Source organism: Aptenodytes forsteri, unplaced genomic scaffold (assembly GCF_000699145.1).
Source record: "Aptenodytes forsteri isolate BGI_AS27 unplaced genomic scaffold, ASM69914v1 Scaffold97, whole genome shotgun sequence".
NCBI classification, from domain to species: domain Eukaryota; kingdom Metazoa; phylum Chordata; class Aves; order Sphenisciformes; family Spheniscidae; genus Aptenodytes; species Aptenodytes forsteri.
Genome location: NW_008795036.1, coordinates 2,840,211 through 2,862,334, shown reverse-complemented (window position 1 = coordinate 2,862,334; position 22,124 = coordinate 2,840,211). Strand labels below are relative to the sequence as shown.

At 34.6% G+C, this 22,124-nt stretch overlaps 1 protein-coding gene across 2 annotated transcripts in view; it reads left to right on the top strand.

The window, feature by feature from the left end:
- The first annotated feature begins 1,330 nt into the window (after nt 1–1,330).
- ZNF236 (zinc finger protein 236) overlaps nt 1,331–22,124 on the top strand; it is an 88,597-nt gene continuing 67,803 nt past the window's right edge. The window contains exons 1-7 of one of the 2 annotated variants that reach the window (XM_009276667.2): nt 1,331–1,469; nt 2,746–2,910; nt 7,314–7,492; nt 10,615–10,739; nt 13,261–13,433; nt 15,909–16,055; nt 18,001–18,072. In XM_009276667.2, the coding sequence (XP_009274942.1) occupies nt 1,443–1,469; nt 2,746–2,910; nt 7,314–7,492; nt 10,615–10,739; nt 13,261–13,433; nt 15,909–16,055; nt 18,001–18,072 (888 nt within the window). In that variant the 5' untranslated portion in view covers nt 1,331–1,442. The remainder of the gene's footprint in view (nt 1,470–2,745; nt 2,911–7,313; nt 7,493–10,614; nt 10,740–13,260; nt 13,434–15,908; nt 16,056–18,000; nt 18,073–22,124) is intronic. The other variant, XM_019471361.1, reaches the window with a different exon arrangement.

The window sequence follows — 22,124 nt, the reverse complement described above, 5'->3', positions numbered from 1 at the left end:
GTAAATGGTGTATTGAATGAGATGGGACTTTGAGGTAGGTGCAGTACTGAGCAGAAATACTACATGAATTGTAATCTTCGGTTTCCTCTGAGGAAATGTAAACAGGATGCTGTAAACTTCTAGTTGTGTTGTTACTTCCTATGCCTAATTCTTACATACATGGTGAGAAGTGCTGACTTTCTTAAAGGGAAACATCAGGCCTTGTGTGTCTAGATAATAAAATCAACGTTCCCTTTTTTTTGCATCCTGTTGCGTTCTGTTGTTGATGCACTTTGTTGAGTTGTGGCAGCATTTGAAACTGAATTCTATGGGTTTTTTCTCTTTAGTGTCCTTAATCTGCAGCATGAGTCAATCGATTTTTATTTTCATTTTATTAATACTGCTTTGAATGATCTTACATATTTTAACCCCTCCTGCCAATTGCTTCTCTTAAAGTTTTTCATAAATAAAGATAACTTCCTTAGTAATAACAGTATCTTCTCAAGTGTAAAATGTGTTTAACTTACTTGGATTAATATTTTTCCTTATATCTTAAATATTTGTAGGACTGACTTCAGCCATTTGAGCAAGAGGATATAGAAGCTTGCAACTTGTATATCAAAAATTTTGTGACTGTAGGAGTTCAAAACAAGAAAACTGTATGGGCTTAGACTGGGTCTATTAAAAAATAATAATCTTTTTCTCCATTGAATTCATATGTACACAGTTTGACTTGAAGTTTGTTGCATCTCTCTCAGCTATTTGAAACATTGGTGTTGGTTTTACAACTGTAAAGGTGACTAATAAAGGTTTTACATTGCCAGAAGTAGAAGAAAGAAAAGATGCCTGAATTTTTCTTAAAGGGTGGGGGGGAAGAGAGAGAGAAAGGAGTGGGGAAGGGCAGAAAACCTGTGTAGTCAGAACTGCTGACTGTGTCGTATTAAAAAGGGTTTTTTAGAAACACGTGATGTAATATTATTAAAAGTAACCCCTGGCAGTATCTTACTCATACCTAGTGTATTTGGCAGCATTTTATTTTGTTGCAAACTTGATGGGTGTTTATGAAGCACAGAAAGAATTTATTTCAAATTACTAGGAAAAGGTGATTATTTATCTCCTTGGTGACTGGCAGTTAGAGGGATGGTTATATTCTTGTGATCCTGTGTCAGTGGAAGCAGTAATGTTTATGCCCGAGATCTTCAAGATCCCGTAAAGTTAGAATCTTGCATAAGTCAAAAGCTTACAGGAGTTTGAATAGTTTCTGCTTCAAAGAATTCTGTTTTTTACAATAAATTATAAGTAAATGAAATGTGACTTAATACAAATGTTTCGATGCTTGTTTTGTAGATGATGTTCTGACACTGAATATAGAGAACAGTAATTTTCCCTACCAAGTACCTAACTTCCATAAGTGTGAGATCTGTTTGCTATCTTTTCCAAAAGAGACCCAGTTCCAGCGCCATATGAGGGATCATGAGCAAAATGACAAGGTATGAATTTTAGTAGATATAAACTTAGAAAATACCAGTGTATATTGATATTTTCATTTACTGACAAGTAAAGTTAACACAAGACATCATTTTCTTTTTTTTTTTTATCACATCACTATTAATTACTACTTGGGGACCTCAGTTTTATGAAGTTTCTCTTTCAAGTTTCCTTTGAGACAGGACCTTACTTTGATGCCATTTAGTTAGATTGTTGTTTCCAGTTCAATAATTGTTAATTTTAGCCATTTTCTTTGATTTATAAAATATTCAGGTAGATGAGAAAATGTATGGGTTTCTTTTAATCAAATTTGCAAACTGATTCTACACATTAGCAATAAAAAGAAAATAATTCTTACATTGATTAACTGGACCCCGCTAGTCTCTTATAGCTGTTTTCAATAATGTCAAGCAACCTAATCTGGTCAGTAGATTAGTGTCATCACTTTAGCTGCTTACAAATCAAATTTGGGAAAGAATAAGAAAAACACAGATATGTGATTAAGACTGGACTGACTTTTAAATTAAGATTTTGCCACAGGTTTCATCTGTAATCTGAAGCATTTAATTTCTGTTTCTTGCTTTCTATTTCACAAAGCTAAAACTACTTTACATGTGATGGAAAAATAATTTTATTACTGTATGAGGTAGCTGTAGATACAGATTAATTTTTACAAAATGTAGGACTTTGAGATAATACATCATGTATACAAAGAACTACTTACACAAGTTTCAATGTTGTAAATATAAAAAATTGAAGTTGATATTGTTAAAACCATGCTATTGCATACTTGTGTAAGAGCCTTTATATGTAAAAGTGAAGGTGCTCTTAAAGAATGAAAACTGATTGTGCAGATACCAGCTGAAGAGCAGTCAATCCTGGCACAAACTAAGCTCTTTGCTTTGCTCGTTCGATTATTAATTTTGCTTAAGGAGAGTTCGCGATCTCAATTAAAGTAAGAAAATTTATTTCTGTCTCTTGCTCATTCTTCTCTCCTGCTAACTTCACGTTCCTCGGACAGTCTCAGTTTTGAGACTCTGCTTTCTCTAGTTCCCCTGCCTTCTTTCCTCTTGAAATACTGTATTTGCATTTTCAGTAGTGAGATGCAAAGATGAGAAAATAATTGAGTGGTATTATTAAGGATCATTCTCATATGTAGGTACTTGAATTGCTCTTTATTTTAAACATTTTGATTTGTATGGTTATGTGTCACCTAGGGTATATGTAACTTATGGGAAGATTGAATTATTTCTTTATTTTTGTGGTTTTAACAAACAGCCTCACCGATGTGACCAGTGTCCAATGTCATTTAATGTTGAATTCAACTTGACACTTCATAAATGTACTCACAATGGTGAAGATCCTACGTGTCCTGTGTGCAACAAGAAATTCTCCAGAGTAGCCAGTCTGAAAGCTCATATAATGCTACATGAGAAAGAAGAGGTAACTCGTTAAACCTCATAATTTAGATTTTGAAAACACATGTTATAATGGTTGTACTTAATCCCTTACCCATATGCTTTAGATTGGAGGATTGAATAAATGGTCTAATTCAGAAGAAATATAAAACTTCTAGTGGGGAGTCTGTTTTAATAATAGTAGCAGAAATTAACATACTGGATATAAGCAAGTGTTCCCATCCTGTCTTTACTAACAAAGAGAATCTGTGCATGTTTGATAGATATCATATCATATATGAACATTAACTGATTAGTTATTTACAAATACTTTTATTTTGAAGCAATTTCTGTGGCTTCATGTACATTGATAAGCCCACATGTAATAGTCTGGGTGATCATTTTTGATGGTAGATGTAATGGTGAGGCACTCTCACCATCTATTTCTTGCATCATGAAGCTGTTCCCTTATCTAGAACTCCCACCTCTTTTTCTGAGTGGTTGTTTCACTTGAGAGGACTTCTTGTTCCTTTCCCTCTCACAATTTCATTTTCCATTTTTATAAGGCATTGGTTAAATTCTTAGCAAACAGTTAATGCATAGTAGTATTTTGCACACTTTACAGTCATTACTGCGTTACTGCAGTTGCCAGAGTTGATTTTACTGCCCAGAATACCAAGTTTTCAATCATGTAAATACCTCTTCCTTCTGTGAAGGCTTTTTTAAAATTGCACTTTGCGTTGGAGAATTGGAGCTGAGTCAGTTATGCACTTTTATTGCCAGACTTCTAATCGTAAACATAACAATTCTATGTTTCTCCATACCAACTGCAGACAGCTTACAGCACTTTTTACCAGTAGGTTTGGGATGATAGGCCTGTTTGCATTTTTCCCTAAACCAGGCAGGGAATGCCATCTGTAGAGAATGTATTCCTTCTTTAATCTTGTTATCAGTTTACGTTTTATCATGTACACAACTGAGTTAAAATGAGAGGACTTGAGTACAATTTTGTTGTGTGTTAATGTATCTGTAATGATACCTAGTTTAATGGGTATTTATTGAGGAAACTTGATTTATGAATTGCGAAAAACATCAGAATACGGAAACTGAGCATCAAGACAGATGCCCAAGAGTGATTTTTAGTATTCATTTCTATCGCTAAGTGATTTTTTTCATCCACTTCAGCCGCTCTGATTTTGATACTTGGTGCAGATGTCAGAAGAATAGATTGTGTGATGCCTTTCAATTTCAAATTCAATGTGCAGCTTAAAAATTAAACTTATATTAACACCTTTCAATTGCTAATGAATGTATTCTTGTAACGCTCTATAATTCTGTGATAAAACAGATGAACATAACAATAAATTCACAGAGAACTGCAAGAATGACTTTCCTGATAGTTATCCACTGGGCCTGTAGGAGAGCTGGAATTTGAACTTGAAGCAGAGGCTCTTGACGACGGCACTAGCTGTCATTCAGGAGTTTTTCATAATGTGCAGGATAAGAAGTTATCAGTGGAGTACATTCTCCCTCCTGTTTGCTATCACTTTCTTACTCTTGCTGTTAGAAAGGCTGAAAATCTGAAAACACAGCAAAGACACATACTCATACGTAGCAGTTGAGGAGACTACTGCACAAAGCTGAGGTTTGGGTAACTTTAGTCTCGCTTTGTGCTCCATCAGCCAGCTTTATCTACAGATGAGAGCAGAAGGGCAGTAACAAGAAACTAGTGTGATTAGCTTCTTGAGCTCTCCAGTTAGGATTGGGAGAGCATATCTGTCTGTGTTGAAATGCAGATTTTCGTGATTGATTGCTCCTGTGAGAGGTTCCAGAAGGAATTTTCTGGGCTGTTTAAATCTTTTTTTTTTAAGAAACTAACTTTTATCCTCATGTTCTTTAGTGATTTGTGTGTGAGAAACTGGTGTTACAGAAAAAAAAGTTTGAAATTCTTCAGTTTCAGGTAGTTTTCTTTTAAGAAGTCATAAAGAACATACCATGTGTAAATATGCCTGACCTTGTAGAGGATTCTTGGGTTTGTCTGTTTCCTCAGTGGAAATGGACAGTGGTACTTTTTGACCGGGTGAGACAGGAATGCTAAATAGAAACTGAAAAATTCTAATTTATAGCATTAAAATGGCTAATATGTCTTCTTTCTCCATGAGCATGAGGTTTTCTTGGGCTTTAGGAAAACCTTAATATGTTGAAAAAGTTAAAACTGGTATGTGGTGGATATAGAGTGAAAATTCCATTTTTAAAAAATCCTGTTTTATTGGTTTTTTTTTAAAGAATGTTCACTGTATTTGATTTGTCCTGTCTTACAATTTCGGAGCAATGGTCTTTGAAAAAGTGCAAAGTAAAATCTTCTTTTACAGATGGTAGGAGTCATTGATACTAAACAGGTGAACATCGTGAGTTCCAAAGTGTTCCTTCAGATACTGCATCTGATAAGATAAAGATAGTTAATAGAGGCAGAATTAGATGAGTAGAGCTTTCTAAAATTATTTCTGAGTTTGGGAATTTTAAGTATTATCTAGCAATGTATGAACAGCCTCTTTTGTTAAATGTTAGGAGGTGGGTTTAACCATATGAGGTTAACAATGTGCAATTACTTGTTCTGTGTGTGGTGGTGGATTTTTTTGTTTGCTTGAGGGGCAAAAAATAAATCTGGTACTGCCTATTCCAGAGGGAGGCTATGGGGTTTGATATATTGCCAGTTTTTGTACAGTTTTTCTATTTTACCATGTCCTTGCTTTCCTGCAGCAAATTCTACAGTAATGAATAAAAATACATAGACTTCCGTTGTCTCAAATACTTCTTCTTGGGCTATTCTTTTGTTTGTGGAAGTTGCTTAATAGAATATGTGTAATAGCAACTTAATGTCATAGATAATGTGTGTCTGAAAAATGCTGAGAAGCAATTGACAAGCTCTCAATTTTGGGGACCGTGAGCTTGATACAGTATGCATTGTAAGCTTCTCTTCAAGGTAATTTTTCCCCACTTGTACAAAAGGATCGTCATAAACCAGATATGTTGTATAAGAACAATATTTTTCACTAAGAAGTGTTCTTACTCAGATTTGAATGCAGATCCTGGAAAAGAAAATAATATTTATTGTCCCACACTATAACTTGAGTTCGGTAATAATGATCTCTAGGTTAGATTAAACAAGTCATTTTTGATGTAGTATTTCATTTCATTAAAGGACTTCAGATTTTTAAGCTTTTGTGTGGAAGAGTTGTCTGGCGATATTGCAGAATTTTTGTTTCCGAAGACTTTAGGGAACAAATTTATTGTCAAAGCATTTTAAAACTAGCACTGCATATCTTTGTTCCTGTTGATTACAATATTATTGTCAATATCTTTATTTAAATTAACACTTTTTTTTTTTACCCCCTTGTTGATCATTCAAGGAAAAAAAAAAAAGGGGGGGAGGAAAAAGAAGGGGGGAGGATAAAAAGCATTTCCATTTGCAGTGATAATTACAATTACACAAAAATGAACCGAGACGAAAACTGTCTGAAGTTACATGTTCCTTACTGGTGTGCATAAGTAACAGATGTATTGCCAAAGACATGGTGAATATTTTTAGACATTTAATCTTAACTCTCTGCTTAAATTTTGTAAAAATAAAGATACACTGAGAAATGAAATTAATGGTTTTGAAAAGCAAAAGGAAGTCAAATAAATGCAGAACTCTTAGTTTTCATTGAAACAATATTTGACTTTGATTCTTCCTCTGAATTTCAGAGAAATGGCAATGCTTTTGCATTAAACATTACAAGTATGATTTCCATTCTAAATGATATGGAATACTAATGTAACTGGAAAGTGGTATGTTTAACACTGCTGTAAAATTAATGGGTTAAAGTGATATCTGTCAAAAACATTATGTGTCCCTATTTATTTCGGTTGTCTTTTCTGTGAAGATAGCTTAAGAAAAGTCAGTAGTAACTGTGGTGGCATTAGTGTTAAAAAGTAAGTGACACTCTGTATCATTTTAACCAGTAAAAGTGTAAAATCCCTGAATCTACAGTTAAGATGTTTCTGGTTAGAAAATAGTGGTTTTTTACAAATGTTTATGAAAAACCATAGCGTAATGGCACTGAGGTAAGTTTCTGTGTGTATCTTTAACTAGCCTACCAAGGAAATAGGGAGTGGTGGTGAGGATGGTACCAAACTGCTTGTTTCTGCTACCGTATGAACTTTTTCAGAATTCAGTTTCAGTGGAGTTTCTTAAAATATAAATATTACCATAAGGTTGCGGTGATTATTGTTCATGATTTATATTATGGGGCTCACAAACTTTTTTCGCTTGCATACTTTTATTGCTGCTTGCTTCCAGCTGCCAATGTCCATAGAAGGATACATTCATCTACTTGAGCAAAGTTTGTGCAAGTGTACCGCTGTTTGGGAATCTTTTGAAAAATCAGTCTCTATTCTGTCTTTCAGAATCTTATCTGTTCAGAGTGTGGAGATGAATTTACTTTACAGAGTCAGCTGTCCATACACATGGAAGAACATCGTCAAGAATTGGCAGGCAGTAGGATCCACAGCTGCAAGTCTTGCAAAAAGGAATTTGAAACTTCCTCACAGCTAAAGGAGCATATGAAAACTCACTATAAAATAAGGTGACAATCACGGGGTTGTAACAAAATGAGCAGATGTTACTTTTATGGCGATAGCTGGGGGAAGCAAGAGTAGCATTTCCAGTCAGCAGAGTACCATGATTTATGCAGACCATTTCTTTTCTTTAGTATGCTGTTACGAAATGGCATTTGTTTTTTAAAACCTTGCTAAAGCAGATGGTTATTTTTGGAGGCTTTTTTTTTGCTGTTTTTGTATTTAGGCACGCATACTACTAAGCATAGTTCCATCTCCTAGCTATTTGTAAACACCGGCGAAGTTTTTCTGATACAGAGTGCTTTTTGAAGTGTGTTTATGTGTGATTTTAAAGGCTAATAGCAGTACATTGAAGAAAATGTATACTAATTCTACGTAGCAGTTACTGTAATTGCAAAAATCTTAATACTTACCTTCTGCAAAGAAAGAAGTTGTTCCATGCAGTTTAATTGTCTTTTGCAGGTAGTCCTCACCACAACCTGCTGTGAGTTTCTTGTAAATCTGAAAAAGCACAAAATGAAGGGAAAAAACAGGCCTAATAAATGCTGTTCTTACTTTCGGTGAAAATTTGTTCTGTCCTTTCTTCCAGCTCTCTAGTTTGACTTTGCTTTTAGGAAGGTGACAATTACTTTAAGTTAGAAGAAAGAAAATCTTGTTTCTGTTGGTTTAGTTTATACATTAAGAAAGCCTAAGGTATTTGACAGGTGATCTTTTTTTAATCTTTACTCTGTTTCTATAAAAACAGGGGAAAAATAGGGAAAAATATATATTTAAAAATGAGGAATACTGGGTATTTCCAATTATTTTTATTAGTAGGTGATGCAGGTTGTGAGATCTTAATAGTTGTGTTCCAGAAGGTTTAAAAAAGTGTTGTTGTAGATTTCCATTTGCAAACTGAAAATTGAGGTAAAGTTGTTATGTTTCTGTTGAGTTATATAATAATACACAAAAAACGTTCTTGTTGTGGATATCTCCTATGTAAGTTAGGATGAATAAATAAAGAATGGATGAATGAATCTAATATGATGGCTGCAATTTTGAGTCATGCATGCTACATTCGGATATAAATGAGATATAATCGCTTCACAATAATTTGTTTATTTTCATAAACGTGTATTATTTTTGAATTCAGAGCTTCCTTATGAGATTCACCTTATTTATCAGTTCAGATGTAGAAACATGTTGCATTTCTATTCAAGAAACTACTGTCCATAATGGTGCTTTACTGTCCTTTCACCAGCAGCACCAATACAACCCATGTATGTGAGCCAGGTTAATGAACTGCATAAGTGATCCCGCTCCACGTTCTGTGTTTCAGTAGAAATGATTTTGAAAGGAAAAACGTGGACATTCTGATTTTTTTAAAATTATTTATTATTTGACACAATCGTCTCATATTGTTCAGATGAACAATTAACATTTGACCTAGCCTATTTGATTGTATATAAAGTTCAAAAACATATATCAGTAGTTAAAAATCTTACTGTTTGATTCCTGCTTTTCATTGTAAAATAAGCTACAGCAAATTTTTAGGATTTAAAATTATGAAGAGCCTTGTTCTTTTAAGTTTTTTTCATAAAATGGTTGCACTTTTCCTTCCCAAAAAGGTGTTTATTTTGTGTTTGAAACATTTGAATGGAAAACTATTATGAAGTTATAATTTAAATTTAGTATCTACCTTTTGCTAAAAAGAAAATGGTCATTATAACTCTAAATGAGGGAATATTTTAGAAGGTGATCTGATCTTGAAGGATTGTCCCTGCAATTGTTTCCAAATTGAATTTTATTTCCTTTATTAAAATGCCACAGCTTTAGTTGAAACAGATGTTGTTGCTCATCAGAGAGCATATTCTGATAATCAGGCTGGTCTAGAGCTGTCCTGAGATAGAAAGAAGAAGAGGTTCTAACATCTGTGATTTTCTCTCTCCTACTCTTCAGTCTTCAGTTGATTTTACTCTGGATACTTCAGTGAATTTTGATAAATATAATTAATATGTAAAAGTAAAATATATTACCCAAACTCTGTGCTTGCTCTGCAACAGTATAAAAACAGTTTAAAAACACATGTAACATTTGAAGTAATTGGAAGGGAAAATGTGCTTTCCTTTAAATATACACTGAATATCTATGTTCTCTTAGAGTAGAAAGATGCGTCATTTGAGCAGAAGTTTAGTGATTTCCTGTGTTATGCATGGACTGTTACTCCCCTGCTATTTTTTGTATTGTTATACCAGCCTGTGTTTCAAGGTGGTGGTGTATTTTGCACATCTGCTCCACGTTAGCTAATTCTTATTTCTCACTTGTTTGGAAAAACACCAGGTATTTAAATTTGTATAATTTCAGTTGGCTTTAAGCAGTATTGACAAGCTGGATTACTGTATAGGTGTAAATACTCAGGCACTGTGGAAAATGTGGAGTGCTCTAGATACCACACTGCTTTCTGGTTTCACCTTCTTTAGCTGAGTTGTTGTAATGGTCTTTTAATATCCCCTAGGTTTCCGTTTTTTCTTTTTTTTCCCAGCATAAAATTGGTTGTTTTTTCCACGTTGCTGTTTTTCAGCAGTCATTTAAATTTTGATTTGTAGAGAAATGAATTATGGGAGTTTATATCATCTGTTACCGTGTCTCTGTGGAGATTGTGATTTGTATTTGAGGAGCAGCGGTGAATATTTGGGTTGTTAAATTCTTAACCTGTTTTTGTTAGACCTCAGCAACTGCATTTGTGCTCTAGTTCATGAGATCTTCCTATTCTAATTAAGAACAAAAGTCTTGCTGTGTTCAGGCAAAAAAAATAAAGTGTCACAGAGATGAAAGTTCCCACCAAAGTGGTAGTTGTGAAGTCATTGTATACTTCCAGCAGACTTTCACTACAGTGAAAATGTCTTAGAGAACCTCTAAGAAGTATCAATTTTATTACTGTAACAATAACTGTAAAATTGCTCCATTTACATTGTTCTTTTAGTATCATTAAAGAGTTTGTTTTTCAACTGTAACTGGTGATACTATACATTGCCATCAATTTTACACTCTGATAAAAAATGATGGGGTAAAATCAGCTTCTTCAAAATAATGTTTAATATTAAGATTAAGAGGATTTTATTTAAATTCCTTTTTTTTTTTTAAATGACAGGGTATCAAATACCAGATCTTATAACAGAAATATTGACAGAAGTGGGTTTACCTATTCCTGTCCTCACTGTGGAAAGACGTTCCAGAAGCCGAGTCAGTTAACACGACATGTTAGGATACACACAGGTAAGACTGTGGAAGCAATTATTTTAGTTTGCATTTGTTTCACAAAATTCAGTTAATCTGTGAAATGCTAAATATTCTTCTCTGAGTTGGGACTTGAAATAGCATTAATACATCTGGCTCATTAGATGCTGTTACCTGTTGGTAATTCCTTTGCATGACTCTTTCTTAGGAATCTTTTTGAGCTTTATAATTTAATTGTAAAACAGTAACACAAGAGGTCACCCTTGTACCTGCTTTAAAAGTTGCCTCAAAGTAATATCCAAAAGAAGTTATTGAAAAATAACTTTCTTATTTTAGAGTTTTGTATATATTTGATAGATTATTTTAGCTTATTCTAGTCAGAATTAAAGAAACAAGATTATAGTTATTTGAGGACACTTTTCAAAAGCTTCAAAAAGTTCAAGAGCATTTATAGTTCTTTTGAAGAGTAAAAAGACATTTGTCTATTGGGAAACTAGAGACAGAAAATGTAGTCCCAATCTGCACATGACTGTAGGTCATTTTAAGTTCCAAGTAGCTTGCGAATATTCATTTAATTTGTGAAGTATGAATTTAATTACTTCAAATCTGCAGACAGTCTGTCTGGCATCCAATTGCTTGAGGTACTGTAAAATATGTAGGAAAGAAGAACTTGTCTTTAAAGAATTTAGAATACTTAAGTCTTTAATTGTTAAAAGAGCATGTCTGTGCTACATGTACAGCATTACATTAGTGTCTTAATTGCAATACTTTTTTGTTCATTGCCATTAATTTCAAGCGTTTACACCCTTTGGGGAAAAAAAAAATTAAGTCTCAGGGATTGCAATTCCCATACTAATAACTAAGTAATGAACCCCCCATTCCCCCTCCCAAATCTGTATTTTATTAAGTTATACTTGAGAAATACGGAAATTCCACATTTCCACACTAGAATTAAGATTTAGTTTTTATAATGAAATTTACTTAAATTGGCAAACTTAACCTGAAGCAATACTTCTGTGTGTCCAGCAGCAGCTATTAGTGGAAGCTAAGTCTTTTACCTATGAAAGCCCAATATGAATTTTGTCACTGTATTTCGAGAAGATCTGAATCAGTGTTCTGTATTTTAGTCTATATTTAAAAAATATAGTTAAAACCCACAGACCTTAAAACATCTTCAAAAGCCATAAGCAGCAGAACAGAAAATATATATTCCTTCAGTTGATACTATGTGAGTTATACGCTTGTAATCTATTTCAGAAAATAGCTGCTTTTATTTCAAACAATGTGGATTTAATTAAGAATTAATCATTTTAAATGAGATGTAATTATAGCTATATAATTAGAAGTCATATAAAAATATTCATTAAAACTGCTTTAGTGTGCATAATATTTAGCACATGCTAGTACTTACTGATGTAGCAGACATAATGTACAGCGTGTTCATAGTGTTTTTGCTATAGAAATATGCAGAGGCAAAGTGTTAAATGTTCTCAAGGTCCTGGAATTACCACAGCTAACCTGTTTCACTAAAAGAAAAAGAGTAGTACTGAGTTGACAGTGGAGATTTCCAGTAGTCAATTAAGATACATGGTTGTGAGAAACTGAACTTTGTTCTTAGTATCTGTGTGTTTACAATATGTAGCTTTGTAATATGTTAATGTGGTACTACTATGTTTCGTCACTTACAATTTCTGGGGAGTTCTTCATGGTTAACCTGTTCATGTACAAATAACTGTAAGTATGCACAGCACTGAGAACACCAAAATCGGGAAATAGTGACAGAGCGTTCCTGTAACAATATTGCCTAGATTTTCTTTAATGTTCAGTAGTAATATGAACATTCCAGGTTTTAAAATTATTTTTTGAGCAGGGCTGTACAATATCTCCTATAATAAAAACCATTATTTTATTGCACGTTTTCAGTAAAGAATGGTTGTAAAGAATGAATAGCTATTATTATTTATTGGGGAGCGGAAACTATAGGACATCTTTTGCAGTGTTGCTGTAAGACTTTTTGATTTTAGGCTAAATAAAAGTTTCAGTTTTTGGCTCTTAGTTATTTATTACTGTCCGTTCCACCCTCTGCTCCCCCATTTGTTTCTGTGCAGGTATATGCATTTTATAGGATTTGGTGTAAAAGACTGGGGTGTGTGTGTTTGGTTTTTCTTTTCTTTTCCCCTTTTTCTTTTCCTCCAGTGGTTTTGCATAGGAACTTCTGAGATCTTCCAAACCACAAGTTGAGGGAAGCTGTTCTAAATAATTATTTCATACAAGTTTCATTTATTTTACGCATTTTAGCTGATCGTCATCAGCTAGGTCATAAAAGTTTTTCACAAAGCTACATCTTTATCAGAGTAGATGCTGAGATTGGTGGTCGAGGTAAACAATTTCGTTGTCAAAACACATAATAACATATGTTTCTGTGTTTTTGTGTGTGTATGTACAGATATCTTTATGCAGTATTTTATTTTAACTGATACATTTTTTCATTTAGGTACAGAAAACTACTAATGTGTATTTAAAGCCCCTTACCCCACATGCTCCTTTTCTTCCCTTCCAGGTGAAAGACCTTTTAAATGCAGTGAATGTGGAAAAGCCTTTAACCAGAAGGGGGCATTGCAGACCCATATGATCAAGCACACTGGTGAAAAACCCCACGCTTGTGCCTTTTGTCCTGCAGCCTTTTCTCAGAAAGGCAATCTTCAGTCACACATACAGAGAGTTCATTCAGAGGTAAATACAATTATTCATAAAGTGGTTGATGCTAATATACTGCTTATTTCATTTTCAGTATTTAAATTATCCTGTTTGCTATTCCTATGCTCTCTGGTGCTTTCTGCAGCCAATATAGATTTACTGCTGTAGTATAGATTCTAGTTTGTTGGTTTTACCTGCAAGCTTTCCTAAAATAGCTTAATATGAATACATGTATACTTAGGATAAGTAGCAAAACCTTCATTTACTGTTGTCTTTTCAGTACATTGATAGATTAATAAATTATTAGTGATTTTAGGTGGATAAAAATGTATCTGTGTCAGTCTTGGGAGAATGAGGGCTAGAATCAGATGAAAGTAAGCCAAAAGCAGCAAAGCAGAAAATGGAGAAAAATTTCAAGGCCAAACAGCAACCCACTAACTCCATCATAGAGCATACTTGCAATTTGTCTTTGAAGTATGTATCTTACAGGCTTTTTCAGAGGTTTTTCAGTTACAGGTAGAAGAAAATTACAAAATAAGATAAAAAACATTGTCTCAGACCTCTTTATGCGGATTTTTTCCTTCTTCTTTGTGACAGACAATTTTTAAGATTCAGAAGGTGCTGCTACAATAATGTAGTATAATCTTCTGAGCAACATTGGCTGTACAACTTTGTTCAGTAATTTCCTTGCTGACTTTAGTGATTTGTGGTTGGAAATACCCATAGAAAGAGACCTAGTTTTGATTTGGAAGGTATAAACTGATAGAGGCAGCTTTTTTTTCCTCTTCTCTTTTTTTTCCTGCATGCAGAATATCATATGTGCTCTCACTCTTTCCCCTAACTCTGTCTGAGATTTGCTTTCTTGTTTTCCATTTTTGTGTTACAGCGATAGATCTTATTTATTGGATTCTTTTTTTACTAAGGATCCTTTTCATGTGTTAGAGTTTCTTACTTTTAGGATATGGTCCTTCATTGAATATGTCAGTGTTTGATATTATGCTTAATTATATTAAATCATATGTTTACATTTCATATGACAGTGTGTGACTAGTCTTCCTCAATGATTGCAGCTCCCTATATGTGATAGCTTTTGCTACGTAAAAAAAATGCACCAACATTAACTTAATAATTTGCATTGATTTTTTTTCAATATTACAAGATTGTTTGGGATCAAGCCAAAAATATTTTTTACTTTTTTCTCTGTTACTCTGTTTTTCTGTAAGGGGGAAAAAAACACACCCCAAAACCAAAAAAACCCACAAAACCAAAAAGCCAACAAAAAACCCTCAGAAAGTTGTGGGGTAAGGGACTTTAAATGCTGCCTCTTGATCATGTTTTATGCTGTGTTTCGTGATCCTGAGCCTACATTTTAGTTACTGCTTTGGATCATTTGTTTTTTTTTTTTTTTTTTTCCTTCTTTCTTGCTGTCACTGTTTCCTTCAAGACTGCGTGCAGAACTCTATTAATTCTTCATTTTATCCTGAGACAGTCACAAAATAACGTTACAGGTGATAATGAAACAGGTTGATTCTCACTTTGTATATCGCTGTTTAGTTGTACCTGTATTTTATTAGTTGATACCTCCTTCTGAAAGTCTTGTTACCAGTTTAAGCTAACGTCAGAAAATACAAAATTCCATACTATATTGCAAGCAGCTTGTTTTCTTTTGAAGACTTTGTTGTTCCCTACATATTGAAAGTACTACATTGGTTCTTACTGCTATGTGATAGACTGAGGAGGAGGGAGAAGTGAGGATGGTTGGAATCTGCAAATTCAGCTGCTTTAATTACCTCAACCCCTTGGCCTGAAAGTCCCAAACAAGTTGCTGCTGATCACTTTCTCATCCTTTGTGTTCAAGTTCAGTTCAAACTATATAGTAAACTTCTCTACCCTTCACTGTGTTGTTTTTTTGGTGGTTTGTTTTTTTTGGTTTTTTTTTTCCCCCATGCAGTCCCTATGGCCTTTGGCCCAATTTATTGTGCCTTCATTTTACTTTGACCCAAAAAATGGATTTTATTTTTTCTTGGAAATTTATAAAAGATACGTTTGAAAAAGTAAACAGAAGAGAGCCAAAATTTGAAGATAAATTATCTGTGTTTTTTCTCTTATTTCCAAACTTCCATTTGTATTATGTATGATGTTACATCTTCAGGCACATCTTAATTGATAAAGTTGCATTTTGGTTTTGTTTCTAAGTGTATAATGGTAGGAAATTGTAAGAAGGGAAAAGTCTGAGGCCTCATTTGCCAGATGACATTTGTTTTGCTCTCTGGTGCTTCCCAACGTTGAGAAGTGGTAATAGGAGATGACAGTCATGCACGTAGATTACAGTTGACTTGATATTCGAGACATACCAGACTGATTCCATAACTGGATATCAGTATCTTGGAAAAATAAACCGTTTTAGCTCTCATAACCCCATAGTACATTTGTTATGTGGATAAATAATGAAAAATACAAAATTTGGTAGATTTAGGGAAAAATTACTTAATTTTTTTTCTTTTATTGAAGGTGAAGAATGGCCCTACATACAACTGTACAGAATGTAGCTGTGTCTTCAAAAGCTTGGGTAGCTTAAATACACATATTAGCAAGATGCACATGGGTGGTCCACAGAATTCTGCTAGCTCTTCGACAGATGTATCTCATGTTACAGCGGTAAGCTTTGCTTGTTATATTGTTAAAAGGCTTCAAGAGTTTAATTAGATCTATATCTTAATTCCAGTAATTATTCAGATAAGTTGGAACTAAAAGACCTGTAGCTGGTTTTTGTCTTTTTAAAGTTTGTGTCATTTTTGGAATCAATTTGCGTTGTTAAATATTGGCAGAATGTAAACTGGCCAAGTATATGCAAAAAAAGGATTTACAATTTGAGGGTTTAGATGAAAATACAACATTTTATTCTACAACTAAGTAAAATATAATTCTGGTGCTTACAGACTATGTGTGGAGGAAAGGTTTTCTCCCCAGATAACATAAAAATAATTATGAAGTTTTGCTGGAACAATGAAATACGGAACTATTCAAATTATATATTAGTTTTAACCCATTTTCAGAAATTGTTTGTATAATTCTAGTCCATATAAAGACATAATGGAGTCGTCTTCTGAGTATTTCTGATAACTTGTTTGAAATGTTAGCTTCTTATTTGACAGATCATAAAGGAAAAATCTTAGCTTTATTGGAAGCACTGAATGTTGTTTGTTTTTTTTCTTTACCAAGATACAAGAAGCTAAATTTCAGAAAATGCTTCTGGTTTCATAAGACTATTTTATTTTTTGAGCCAGTGCAAATTTAACGTATCATAGTACATTTTTTCTCTTTGACTAGAGCTACCTTTTCTACCTTTATTCCCCTCTGTTTCGCATCATTTCCAACTTTTATGCTTTAAAGGTCAATGGATGACAAGTAATATCAGACTTTGAAGAGGAGGGTTAAAATTTGAAGTCCTAATTTCATTATGCAGCTGTATCTTGTTGAAAAAGAACGTCTAGTAGTGGTGTTTGGAGAACCATTTTTCTTTTTTAGATTTCATAAAGTTTTTTTGTATGGCAGATGCTATTTGTCTCTTCAGGTTAGCTAAAAGAAAAAAAAAAAGATTAATGTGTCCTATTTGCTTGCAAGTACATATAATCTCTGTCTTTTTGTACATCTACATTCACAAGCCTAATCTTAAAGCAGAATGGAAAAGGATTCCTTCATACTACCTCATGTTTGCTTTCCCTGTCCAGCGGTGTTTTTCTTGTTTTGGTTTGCTTGAGTATTTTGCATTTGCATTGTGTATTGATATTACAGAAGTCTGTTGTTATCTTTGCTGCATGCCTACTTCTCTGCTTGCATGAAGGGGGGGAAAAATAAAGAATACCTCCATACAATAGTAAAAGCAAAATGGGAGAGAAAATTTCCTTTCTAGAAACAGATACCAAGAAGTTTAACAAGGAAGAACAAAGATAACTGACATGTCAGTTGCATGTTAAGAGTATTACGCTTTCTATTTTTAATTTTATATCTGAAACTGCAGAGATTTAATGATTGATTTATTGATTTTTATTGCTATAGAAAGATGGTACATTCTTAGATTAGCACTAGCATTCTTGTATTAGAACTGACTTCTTCATTCTGCTCAAAACTTGCAGAGCTTCTTTAACAACAAATCTCCAGTATAATAATTCTGTTCTGAAGTTTGCGATCAGTCTCTGTCGTCCCTTGTTATATACCTGGGGATGAACAATGATTATGTCCTTAATACAAGTTCCAAAAGTTGAAGTCTCCTGAAGTGCTGTGCTACCAAAGAATGCATTCTTCTGTGATACATGAGTACATCTTGTAAAATATGCTCAGTGTAAGGTGGTTGTCTTTGGCTGCATCAGTGCTTGTAGCTAAGGTATTGGTTTCTGTAACTTGTGTTTATTTAATGTATATAAATTGTGAAGCAACATTAATGATTCTAGGTACTGTTGTGTCTCTTCCGTAGTCTTATTTTTTCTGTCCCTAGTCTCCATACTGTAGGAAAATGAACTGTGCTACTTTTATGCGTGATATTAGCCATTTTTTCTTCTTTTTGTACAAAGGCTTAAAATACTTTATTTTCATTTCTTTGTAGGACTCTGTCACCCAGCCTTTAACAGCATCCCCTGCTAATCTTTTGCAACCTGTTGATAACAAATGGAAGAATGTAAGTGTACAGTTTTTGTCATATTTTTGTGTCAAGACTAAAAGTGGGAGAAACTTCACAGAATTTTGTAAGCTTTCATTTAACTTGTGGAAGAGGATATGGAATGGTCCTCTGTGATAAGTTGATCAACTAATACGTGAAGGCAAACTTCTTGGTGAATGCAGCTGGTTATTTAGGAATGGAACAGGTCTTGAATGAATTATATTCCCTCATTGATGGTACGGTCATGATTTTGCACATAATTCTGTTCATTAGGTCTTCAAAATGGAGGCAAATACTCTCCTCTATAAAAAGACCAGAGGACAGTAAGGACTCTCATAAATACTGGATTATCCTGCCCCTCTGACTTGACTTCACAGGGATACCATGGTTTGGGTGGAGAGGGAAGAAGCTGTGTTGGTGCTGGTTGAGTTGGTTGGAATTGAGGCAGCAGGGGAACCGTGGGGCTCAGGAGGAGCCCGTGGAGCCGGGGAAGGACGATGCAGGGCTTGCTTTCTGGAACCCCATAGCAAGCAGTCTTGATGTACAGGCAGGCAGGTCTTGATGTGCCAGTCACAGTGAGAGCATTAGCGTGTTCCGTTGCAGAAGAAGCTGTGTTGGTGCTGGTTGAGTTGGTTGGAATTGAGGCAGCAGGGGAACCGTGGGGCTCAGGAGGAGCCCGTGGAGCCGGGGAAGGACGATGCAGGGCTTGCTTTCTGGAACCCCATAGCAAGCAGTCTTGATGTACAGGCAGGCAGGTCTTGATGTGCCAGTCACAGTGAGAGCATTAGCGTGTTTCGTTGCGGCTATGTGGCATGTTGTTTGTCAGCTATAGGTTGCAGTATGGTATCTTAGTGACAGGCTAATTTGACTTGCATTCCCCCCTTCCTAACTTCAGCCACTGATTACCTTCTCATGAACTAGAAGCCACAAAACCAAGGACTAAGAAATGTGGCAGTATTGCTTTAAAGTCACCACAACCAGTCTATCCACTTTCTTTTTATCTTTTACTGTGAATTCAGTGTTCCAGGACCAGTTAACTTAAAGCTGAACAGAACTGATTTATTACTAGTATTTGCTGTATTAAATAAATAGTCATACTATTTCTTATAAGACTTTAAAAAGTATTAAAAATGGCTGTTCTTCAAAAGCAGTTTATTTTAAGTAAAATTTCATTTTTTTTTTTTTGACCAATTGAAATTATTTTCCTTGGTAAGGGGTGGTATCAGAGGTGATGCCTGGTTTTTAGGGAGGGCTCTGTGTGTGTGTGTATGTGTTAAAGCACAGGTCTGAAAAGAAGATAATCATCAATTGTGCCACATTGTGTGGTTCCCTGTACTTGATGCAGAGTGCCAGGTTTTTCCCCAGTGAGAGGTGCCAGTTGGGAGCAATGGATCCCATTGCCCCCTCCTCCCAGAATTGTCTGGTGCTCTTGGCTACCAAGTGGGAGAACTGGTCCAGTTCCATCCTTAGTGTCTTCAAACCTGTTTCTTCTCCAGAGAATGAGTTAGTAACTGCTGAGCCACCAAGCAGTTTAAGTGTGAACCTTTACAGAGTCAACTTCAGCTTATGTGTAGTGGATCTAGGAAACCAAGCAAGGAGAAGCCCAACTTTCTAGTCTAGCAGTTAGAGCAGAAACCTGAATTCTCCTTCCTCTTGCTTGGGTACCTTCTATTTTTACAGTAGTAACTATATACTGTAACATGTATGGAAATCTTGTGGAAAAGGAATGCATGGCATCACCTCAAAACTAATGCAGACAGACCTCAATGCTAAGGTGAATCAGCAGCTGTTTTGTTACGTGTTTTCAGATATTCCTCCTTTGATGTACTGTCTGCTTGTTTCTGTGCCTTCAGACCCATGGCCTGCTTGTTTTATGTGCAGTAGCTGCTCATTTGTTGAACTAGGATATAGGCTCAGATTCCTCCATGGGACTGTGCCATGTATCACACGTGCTTTTAAGAAAATGTATAGGTACTTTTATTTAATGTTGGCTTTTTGGTAAATAGAGCTAGTTGCATCCTTAATGAGTCTTCCTTCTTGTAATGGAGGTGATAAAAAGCAGGGATATGTTTTGTGTTTTCAAATAGAATGGCGTACTAAAAATAACGTGAGGCACCATGAGTGATTTTTAAAACTTTCTGAGAGAACTTGTAAAAGAGGTGTGCAGGGAATCACCACTGTTACTGTTTCTGATGGAGTCCCTTGGAAATTAATTCTTGACTCTACACTACTTAATATTTTATCAGTGACCTGGGAGGAAATATAAAATCATCACGAATCAGGATGATACAAAGATTGAGGTAATTTATGAAGAGGACAAATCACTGATACAGAGTGATCTGGATTTCTTGGTGAGCTAGGTGTACCAAGCAATAGGTGTTCTGATATGGCCAAGAATAAAATCACATATAGAAGAATGGGAAAAGTAGGCCATATTCACAGGATAGGAGTTTTCAAGGATTTTTAAATTCCCCTTATAAATAGGGATGGAAGAGGTAATAATTGATATATCAGCTAAAAGTTAGGTTTTCCTTGCCTGGAAAGATCAGTTTTGGTCTTTTTATTTAGAGAAGAAACTTTGCATAGAAATGAAAAGTTTGTATGTCCTCTGTATTTCATTCTGGAAATTTTTGCTTTTGTCAGTTGTCTGTTTATAGTGTTCGCTATTCATGAACTGTATCCAAAATACAGGGGGAAGCAGAGCTATCAGAATTCTTGAAGTATGATATGATGCGTTTTATTATTGAAGAGATTCAAGGTGCATTATCTATTTTGCCCATCAGATAAAATATTTAAGGATGGCTTGTTCTGCTGTTTTGAAGAAAAGTGAAAAATCTGTAATCTCTTTAATAGAGAAGAGAAAAAACGTTTTGAGGGTTGAAGCTAGACAAATTCACACTTTGAAATAAAGTATGGACTTTTAGTGTAGATAATTTACTGTTGGAGCAACTTGTTGAAGTTGGATAGCAACAGAAAAAGTTACCACAATAAATTACTTGATTTAAAGAACTGCTATAACTTCTGTACAGTTACTTTACTTGAAGGAGTAATTCACTCAGAGCAGTCACGCGGTCTGTGTTACACAGCAGATCAGACAGACTAAGGGTGATCACAAGGTCCACTATTCGAATTGAACAAATGTGGAATTATGAAGTAGTAATAAAACACTTAATTCTCTATGCTATTTTTAAAATCGGTTATTGAAGCGAGACCTACAAAGAGATCTCTGAAACTTTTTATAATGAACAGGGTATCTTAATAGTAATGGTAACAAACTTCATACATGTGCATATGTATATATTCTTCTTCAAAAAAGATAACTTCCATGAGACTGTATAGAAACTGCTGTATAATATGTGAACACACTGGCTAAATACATGTAATACTGTAATTTTCATGTCAAAGATGATGTTGAGCAGTTCCTTCATTAACAGGTTTTTTTTTTTCCTCTTGCTAAAGCCTGGGAGAATTTTATTGACTTTTTAGTGTAGGCTTCCTGCTCTACTAAAGAGCTTCCCTGCATTCTGTTACAAGAAAATGAATGATCTCTATAAAGAGCTGTTACACTCTTTAGCAAAACATTTTGCTTCAGTTCCTGTTTATTGCAATGAAAATGGCATATAGTGTGTTTTATTTTGTAAAATACATATTGAAATGTTTATAGTACTTTTCCTAAATTGGAATCTGAAGAGATGGAGTCTTTGCATCTGTCCCACTGCTGAGGTGAAAAAAGGCGAACTAATGGTTAAATCAGCAAAATAGCAAGTGTGATTCTCGCATGCATGCAAGAGAAATAAGGGATTGTTTTATATCGTCTCATGAGAAGGCATTAAGAATACTTCATCAAATTCACAGGACATAACTTGAGTCAAGCTAATTTTTCTTAATATATTTCTTTGTAACCATCCTCAAACACGATGACAGTGTCATTTTAACTGTTCAGTGTAATGTGTCAGTATAAAGAAAATCTAATGGGAGTTTTCAGATTGGAGGAAATACTACACACGTGAAGCCTAAGATTACTCTTTGTTCAAAATGATGTGAAAGAAGATAGCATTTTATATATATAT